This window comes from Trichomycterus rosablanca, chromosome 4, assembly GCF_030014385.1.
Source record: "Trichomycterus rosablanca isolate fTriRos1 chromosome 4, fTriRos1.hap1, whole genome shotgun sequence".
In the NCBI taxonomy this organism is placed as follows: Eukaryota; Metazoa; Chordata; class Actinopteri; order Siluriformes; family Trichomycteridae; genus Trichomycterus; species Trichomycterus rosablanca.
The window spans coordinates 25621665-25631271 of NC_085991.1; the positions used below are offsets into that span (position 1 = coordinate 25621665).

A 9607-nucleotide genomic window follows, 5' to 3' on the forward strand; every position below is an offset into this window, starting at 1 on the left:
AATGTGTTCACCATTTTAATTGTAACATTTCACTTAAAAATCCTTGTTTTCTATAACATTTACACAGATTTTTTTTAATGCGATTAATCGCGATTAACTATATGAAATTCTGAGATTAATCGCGATTAAAAATTTTAATCGTTTGACAGCCCTAATATATATATATATATATATATATATATATATACAGTGTATCACAAAAGTGAGTACACCCCTCACATTTCTGCAAATATTTCATTATATCTGTTCATGGGACAACACTATAGACATGAAACTTGGATATAACTTAGAGTAGTCAGTGTACAACTTGTATAGCAGTGTAGATTTACTGTCTTCTGAAAATAACTCAACACACAGCCATTAATGTCTAAATAGCTGGCAACATAAGTGAGTACACCCCACAGTGAACATGTCCAAATTGTGCCCAAATGTGTCGTTGTCCCTCCCTGGTGTCATGTGTCAAGGTCCCAGGTGTAAATGGGGAGCAGGGCTGTTAAATCTGGTGTTTTGGGTACAATTCTCTCATACTGGCCACTGGATATTCAACATGGCACCTCATGGCAAATAACTCTCTGAGGATGTGAGAAATAGAATTGTTGCTCTCCACAAAGATGGCCTGGGCTATAAAAAGATTGCTAACACCCTGAAACTGAGCTACAGCATGGTGGCCAAGGTCTTACAGCGGTTTTCCAGGACAGGTTCCACTCGGAACAGGCTTCGCCAGGGTCGACCAAAGAAGTTGAGTCCACGTGTTCGGCGTCATATCCAGAGGTTGGCTTTAAAAAATAGACACATGAGTGCTGCCAGCATTGCTGCAGAGGTTGAAGACGTGGGAGGTCAGCCTGTCAGTGCTCAGACCATACGCCGCACACTGCATCAACTCGGTCTGCATGGTCGTCATCCCAGAAGGAAGCTGACGCACAAGAAAGCCCGCAAACAGTTTGCTGAAGACAAGCAGTCCAAGAACATGGATTACTGGAATGCCCTGTGGTCTGACGAGACCAAGATAAACTTGTTTGGCTCAGATGGTGTCCAGCATGTGTGGCGGCGCCCTGGTGAGAAGTACCAAGACAACTGTATCTTGCCTACAGTCAAGCATGGTGGTGGTAGCATCATGGTCTTGGGCTGCATGAGTGTTGCTGGCACTGGGGAGCTGCAGTTCATTGAGGGAAACATGAATTCCAACATGTACTGTGACATTCTGAAACAGAGCATGATCCCCTCCCTTCGAAAACTGGGCCTCATGGCAGTTTTCCAACAGGATAACGACCCCAAACACAACCTCCAAGATGACAACTTCCTTGCTGAGGAAGCTGAAGGTAAAGGTGATGGACTAAACCCATTTAGCACCTGTGGCGCATCTTCAAGTGGAAGGTGGAGGAGTTCAAGGTGTCTAACATCCACCAGCTCCGTGATGTCATCATGGAGGAGTGGAAGAGGATTCCAGTAGCAACCTGTGCAGCTCTGGTGAATTCCATGCCCAGGAGGGTTAAGGCAGTGCTGGATAATAATGGTGGTCACACAAAATATTGACACTTTGGGCGCAATTTGGACATGTTCACTGTGGGGTGTACTCACTTATGTTGCCAGCCATTTAGACATTAATGGCTGTGTGTTGAGTTATTTTCAGAAGACAGTAAATCTACACTGCTATACAAGTTGTACACTGACTACTCTAAGTTATATCCAAGTTTTATGTCTATAGTGTTGTCCCATGAAAAGATATAATAAAATATTTGCAGAAATGTGAGGGGTGTACTCACTTTTGTGATACACTGTATGTGTGTGTGTGTGTGTGTGTGTGTGTGTGTGTGCCTGCCCATAAAAAAGGCTAGTTTGACTGCAGCCGATAACAGGTACATGGAACAGTGGTCTCTTGACAAGGTTAGAAAAGTTAACAAACCTTACTTCCACATGGTTAAATGTTATCTGAGAACCAGAGTTCATAGTTAAGTCAGCATGAAATTATTATGCACTCAGGAGCTGCCATGCAAGAACAATTTGTCTGCTCCAAAATTGGCCACTTTAAGCTCAACTGAAGCATGTTAATGATCACGGCAGACAAAGGAAAAGCAGAAGCAGTGGCCTCATTCCTGCATTTCAGTTTCTAAGCCCATGGTCATGTTAGGCCTGCTTGACTCTGGACAGTGTTGTCCATGCAGCTTTTAATTTATAGCAATTATTTGGGGCACATTTTTCTCTGACCATAGGTTACCAGCTAGGATTTTTGTCCCTAACATTGATAAAAGTTCGTTATTTTATGTAGTTTTTATTGGGATCAATAAAACTTAATGTCTTTGGACTGTGGGAGGAAACCAGAGCTCCCAGAGGAAACCCACACAGACACAGGGAGAACATGCAAACTCCACACAGAAAGGACCTGAACTGCTCCAACTGGGAATCAAACCCAGGACCTTCCTGATGTAAGGCGACAGTGCTACCCTCTCTATATCCAAATCAGTTCAATTAGAACTAAAGTGAACTAAAGTCAGTTAAAATAGCCACAAGATTTAAAGAGGGCACTTGAGCTACTGGACACCAAAACAACCTGTGCCGCTGTTATACCAAAATGACCTGTCCCGGTATTATACAAAAATAACCTGTGCCACTGTTATATCAAAATAACCTGTGCCACTGTTACACTAAAATAACCTGTGCCACTGTTACACTAAAATAACCTGTGCCACTGTTACACTAAAATAACCTGTGCCGCTGTTATACCAAAATGACCTGTCCCGGTATTATACAAAAATAACCTGTGCCACTGTTATATCAAAATAACCTGTGCCACTGTTACACTAAAATAACCTGTGCCGCTGTTATACCAAAATGACCTGTCCAGGTATTATACAAAAATAACCTGTGCCACTGTTATATCAAAATAACCTGTGCCACTGTTACACTAAAATAACCTGTGCCGCTGTTATACAAAAATAACCTGTGCTACTGTTATAACAAAATAACCTGTGCCACTATTATGCCCAAATAACCTGTGCCGCTGTTATACAAAAATAACCTGTGCCGCTATTATACCCAAATAACCTGTGGTACTGTTCTACAAAAATAACCTGTGGTACTGTTATAACAAAATAACCTGTGGTACTGTTCTACAAAAATAGCCTGTGGTACTGTTATAACAAAATAACCTGTGCTGCTGTTATACCAAAATAACCTGTGCCACAGATTTAAACAAAATGCAGACAATTGCAAATTCTATAAAACATAATACAAATACATAAGTCAAAATCAAATAATTTTCAAAGTGGAATCACACTTTAATGGGTAGAAACTGCAAGATGCAATGAATTGGTCCAAAATATTTACAAATTATAACACTTTCATATCGTTAGTATCTGTAGAATTAATTCATGAAATGCAGTTATCTGTATGTACAGATCTGTGTATATGTGTGTGTGACCACAATTAAAACTGCATGTGACTTTAAACCCTACAATATTAAAACCTAACCTGTCTGTAATTTTTTTTCAAACCATTACTACACATTAACAGTAGGTAGTAAATAATTTTGTTGCATAAATTTAGAAATACAAAACTATATTTTTACTTGACTACGTTCAGCCACGTGCAACCAAAATTGTATACATGACTGAATGAATGTAAAATGTCATTCTAATAGGCAGGTTGTGCACTGTCAAGGGTCTAGAATAAAGTTATATTATTCTTAATGTCGAGAGAACAGGGTAGGTCATTTAGGATTAAGCATGTAAAAATAATTAATCTGCAAAATTTGTGAATTACAGTTACAACTGACATAACAGAAGGTGTCTTAAATGATTAGTTTATCTTTTCAATACTGAATCTATCCATTATGTAGCCTGACTTATTTTATATAAAAACAATTTTAATAAACAGATGGTTGGAAAGCAGAGATTTCACAACTTTAACAATACGGACTTTTTATTTACTTTGCTTAAGAAATCTGGTAATTTCATGTATATGCTGATTTTACCCAAATTCTAGTACTACTCCTAACATTTGTTGATATTGCCCAGCTAATGAGAAGAGACTTTTACAAAGAAGAATGTTATTGTGCTACATTCAATCATTTTCACCATGTATTTACAATGTTTTTTTTCTTTATTTTTTAATTCTGTGAAACAATCAACACTACTAAGTAGTTTTTGCACTAGATGCTTAAGTGCAAGAACATACAAGTAAGAACTTCTTAAAGTAACAGTATTTCTTCATGAATGTTGCTACTTAACTCATTTCTGTACAATAACACCTGATGATTATAAATGACAGTAAAAAAAATGTGGGTGTGGAATGAATATGTTATCTGTGAGATCTGGTTCAGAAGGCTAAAACAGTCAAGCTCAATGGCATCAGGCCAATGCAAAAACATAAAAATAACAATTCTGTAATGCTGTCGTTTATCAAAAGCAACCATTTCTAATGCAATAATTCTTCAGCCAAAAAATAAATAAGTAAAAGGGTCAAAGTCTCTTTTCACAGTCTTTGTGGCTGCACATTGCAATAATTAGGCAATAAGTTTACTGGCAGGGTGATCAGGATAAGCAATTTTGATTCTCAAAGTACAGCAGAGAAACAGTGTTAGGGATTTTTCACTTTTCATGTGCATCTTATCCCTGATAGATATTCCACATAAATATCCACAAATAATAAATGAGTTCATCTAATTCCTTTGGCCCAACAGTTCATACTGAATCTATGCTGTTTAAAATTTTATTAAACTTTGGTTACACCACCACCTGGCATATCGGCAGCAGCTTTGTCCCCAGCACCAGCAATCCAGTGGTAGCACTCAGTGGTGTTCTTGTTTTGTGGCTTAGATGTACACCGAATACAGTAGACGATACCTAATGCTACCATTATCGCAATAAATATGCAGAGCGGTACCAACAATCCAACCAGCAGCCAGCTGTTACCCTGCATCGCCTCGTCACTTTTGTAATCCTCAGATCCTTGAGTTGATAGAAGGAACTGTGTGATGGTTTGTAAATCTGTGTAAAAGGTGGTTGATTCATGGACATAATCTTCACTGAAAGTCAAAGAGCTTGGTGCGTTGTCATAAACGTAAATGTCTTTAGTGGTTGGGCTGAACCCCATTACATTTCCAGCCTCATCTGCTACAGTAGTGGTTGGGGGCTCTGTGAGCTCTGTGAGCTCTGTGGTACTTTCATCCTCATAATAGTCGGGCAGTGGTGTTGACGTGGTGAAAGATAAAGACTCTTCAACAGTAGATGTTTGTGATCCAAAGTCATCCAATTCAATTTTAACAGTGCCAGTGGAGCTTTCTGTTGGGGGAGTGGTCTCAGAGACCCTCTGGGTAGCACTAGTGAGCCAGAGCAGGTCTGTTGGAATCACTTGAATATTAGGAGGCTCGGTAAGCCAATCCAGAGATTCCGTCTCCTGTGGACGCAGGTACACTAGATCATGAGGTTCCGTCATGCGGTAGGGAAAATGTGTGGTCAGTGGAATAGAGTCAGTAACCGTTGGAGACTGCAGGTCCTCATTAGACAGTCTACAAGAATAATTGTCAGTTTGGAGTGTATAACCTTCCTCACAGTAGCACTCGAATCCACCATTGTAATTAATGCACATCTGCTCACAGGTTCCCTCGATTTGACATTCATCAACATCGTGGCAGCGTGTCGGATCCTCTGGCAGAGGAGCAAAGCCAATGTGGCAGTGACAAACGTGTGAACCCATGACATTTTCACAAGCATGTTCACAAGGAGACTCTGCACACTCATCTACATCCTCACAAGCTCCCTCTTCATCTTGCCTATAGCCATCGCGACAGCGACACTCAAACGTACCTGGTGCATTCACGCAAATGTGTTCACATGGACTCTGCAGGCACTCGTCAACATCCAGACAGCCTTTTTCATCTGGTGCCAGCATGTAGCCCTCTGGGCAGGCACAGCGGTAGCTGTCCATTACTGTCAGACACTCAAATTCACATGGCGACCCCTGGCAAGGGTCGATTTGAATGCAGCTTAATCCATCTTCAGCCAGGAGAAAGCCTTCATTACAGTCACAGGAATAATGCTCTTCATCGTCTATGCAGTAGTGATGACAGCCGCCGTTATCTTTATCGCACCAGCTTGTTTTGGAGGCGTCAGTGCAGTAAGGAGGCTCTGCATTCCAACCCACGGTACCATCCTCCCTTTGGGTACACAGTAAAGTCTGGTCAACAGTGGTAAGACAGGGTACAGTTGCTACTGATCCAAATGGGATGTGGCTCAAAAAGGAAGTGACTAGGTGAAATGGAGTCGTGTATAGTGCATTTCCAAATCCTTCATTTGGAACCTCTTGACACATGCCAGGGAAAGTGTACCTGCACACGTAGCCATCCACAGGGACTGAACAGGGTCCGTCTTGCCACTTGAAATTGTCTTGGCTTTTCTGAGCGACCCTGCTATAACCTATTCCAACACAGCGTAACAGAGGACACGTGTTTGGCGAGTCCTCTTGCTGCCAGTTAGTGTATTGAGTATCTTGTTCCCCCGTAACCCAGGAGAAGCCCCGCATAGGGCGGCTAGCAGAGCATTTGCGGGGTTGCCTTTGCAAACCAATCCATACAAAAACACTGCTACCTTCCGTCAGTTCCATATTAGAAAAGAGAGTCTCCACCATGCCTGCCTCCTCTTGACTCTTGATGGTGACAAGATTGCCACCCTGGTTCTTGCAGCTGCGCCAGGCATCCAGAAAAGTCTTAGGCTGCATGTAGATAACTAAACAGCTGTTCTCGTTGCACAAGGCATCTTGATCCTCGATCATTTCCTGAGTCTGGACGCTGAAGGGATGCAACAGTCCATAAAGCAGAGTCACCCATAGCACAGGAGAGCCCATTCTTCTTCACGCTCACTCTGCCGGTCTCTTTCTTTCTATCTATGATTGTTTTCTCTGTTGTCTCTTACTAGCTCGATCACTTCCCACTCCCCAATTCTACATTTTCTGGATCTCTCTTCATCAAAACCTCTCAATCCACAGTGACTTTCTCAACCCTCCTAGAAGTTTGTGCCTGGACTGAGGATTTGCAGTCTGTACTCTGACTTTCTAGAGGGGAGGGAATCAGGAGGCAGGAGCAATGAAAGAATTACAAAAAAAAAAAAGATTTGTATGTTTTTAGAGGACGGAGAGATGGGGGAGGGATATGTGTGTGTGTGTGTGTGTGTGTGTTGAAATCTGGGGGAGGTGTAGCAGCCTTCCTCTTTAAAACTGTGCCGTATGGTTCTCATAAGTTCGCTTACGGAAAAAATTTGGGTTCCTGCCACTAGTCCATCCTCCTTTCACCTATTCCTCACAAAGATCTCAATGTAGCTCAATGAAGCAACAATTTAATTTTATTCCATCATTTCATAAATTGTAGAAATGAAACTGAAATAAAAAACAGTACATAAGCTTGTCTTATGTCTCAACTTTTTTAATTTTGAATGTTCTGTCTAAGAGTTAGTGTGAATAGGTTTAAATCTCACCTCCAGTTGTCATGTCTGTTTTGGAACTACTTCTGCTTGAGCCTTTTTTTTTTACAAAAGTTATTCTTTTACTCCTGGCTGATCACCACCTGAACTTTGACAGCTAAAAATCTATTCTATTGATGCACAGTGGAAGCTATGCACTTTCCGATGTGTTCCAGACTTCTAAAGAAGCACATCAAAACCTTAGCAGTGACTGAGTAATTGTATGTGTAAGTGTGTGATGGCTGTCATGAATTGGCACCCTAGCCAACATACAGTGGTACTTTGAAACTCAACTTCAGTTGGTTCTGGGAGTGGTGTCGAGTTTAAAAGGCGTTGAGTTTCAAGGTATTTTTTCAACAACACAAATATAATATAAAAACACTAAAATACAATTGAAAAACAGTTAAAAATAAATAACTGTTACACAAAGCTTAACGTGACGACTTAAAACGAGCGAGGAATTTCATTAGTGGAGAGAATTTATGAGCAGTAATAATTAAGAGAAGTTTAGTGTTTCTATGTCATAATTTTAATACATTAAGTCACATTTAGCTTTTTTTTAACGATAAGCTGATTCTTACAATTTCTCAGTACCCGAACTATAACTCAAGTTTAAAAGTGAAACAGAAGAAAAATCCAGCTAAACACAGATACATGTGGAGCTTTCAGAGTGGATTTGACAGTTATTTCAGACAAATGCAGATTCGTCTCATATTCGCACTTTGACAACGTCTTACTTCACCGCTCAAGCAAAGCGCTGAACAAAGCAACTGTTCATGTTAAGTTGTTTTAAAAAAAGGTGAACATGTTGAGTTTAAAGGAAATGTTGAGTTTAAGCGTACAAATTTAAAAGATTTTGAGTTTAGGGGATGTTGAGTTACAAGGTACTACTGTATATGTTTTGCATGCATTCACTGTTTCAACTTAATCAACTTTAATCTAAATAGTAATGTGATTACTAATGGGACTTCCCCCCCCCCCGGAAGTCGTTCAAAATGCATTGCAGCGCATTCTGAATCAGAGACTGATCGCCCCAAAAGGGGCAGTACTGTACGGAACACAACTCCACGCTGATTGGACTACGATATTCAGAGGCAAGACAGACTGTCCAGAACAGTCACAGCTAGTTTAACACTGGTTAAATGTGATAGAAAAATGTCTTCCCTTTCGCCTTTTGGTGGTGCGTCGCCCGATCGCCCTAATGAATGAGCCACCCCTGAGTATGCCCTTATGTTAAACTAATTATATCTAATACTGACCTGACAGGCTGGTTTAGTAACTGCAAAAACTCTATATGACATTAACATGACAATAATCTTTGTTTACATGCACCTCAGCAATCTAATTATTGAAAAATCTAATTATTGAGTTTGCATTATTTAAGGTAGTAATCAGATTTTTCACTGATTACCTGAAGTCATATTTATATAGTATTTATAATATTTTAAAGATTTTACTGCCGCTCACGTGGCGCAGCAGTAAAACACGCTAGCACACCAGAGCTGACATTTCAAACTCGTTGGTTCGAAACTCAGCTCTGCCATATGGCTGGGCACCTACATGAACAACGATTGGCTTGTTGATTATACAGTGTGGGAAGCCGGATTGGGATCTAATAACTAATGCAATTAAGACCTCTACTGGCTGATTGATGGCGCCTGCACAGAGTCAAGGAATAATGCGCTGATTAGGGTGTGGCTCTCCGTGCACAAAGCTGATCCACATATGAACTCACCTTGTGCAGGTAAAAAAATGCAGTTGGCTACTGCACACATGTTGGAAATCAGCATCAGTAGAGAGGAAGCGTAATGCAATCGGGTAATTGGATACGTAGATTGGGAGGAAAATTGGGAAAAATGCAAAAAAAAAAAAAAAAAAAGATTTTACTGACCAAGCAGCTCAGATAAAACATATATTTTTATTATAAACATAACCCTAAACATACATTATACGTGTACACTCATTAAGTACTTCATTAGACACATCTATCTAGTACTAACAGTTATTTATTATTTTATAAGCTACACCTACCTTACAGATGAACTTTAAGGGTACACAGTTACTGAGTGGAAAGTGAGAAAGTGTCCACTGGTTAAAATACTGCAGGTCTGCAGATTAAGACACATTGTGCATAAAAAAAGTCTAGTATCTAGTCT

At 40.3% G+C, this 9607-nt stretch overlaps 1 protein-coding gene across 1 annotated transcript; it reads right to left on the minus strand.

Annotated features, from left to right (window-relative positions):
- Positions 1–3287: 3287 nt before the first annotated feature.
- Positions 3288–7003, minus strand: cd248a (CD248 molecule, endosialin a). The gene has a single exon (XM_062993123.1). The coding sequence runs from the start codon at positions 6838–6840 to the stop codon at positions 4711–4713; it is 2130 nt and encodes a 709-aa protein (XP_062849193.1). The 5' UTR covers positions 6841–7003; the 3' UTR covers positions 3288–4710.
- Between the last annotated feature and the right edge of the window lie 2604 nt (positions 7004–9607).

What these genes read in the sequence shown, in the direction of transcription:
- cd248a (XM_062993123.1), bottom strand. Translation starts at nt 6,840, where the DNA reads ATGGGCTCTCCTGTGCTATGGGTGACTCTGCTTTATGGACTGTTGCAT.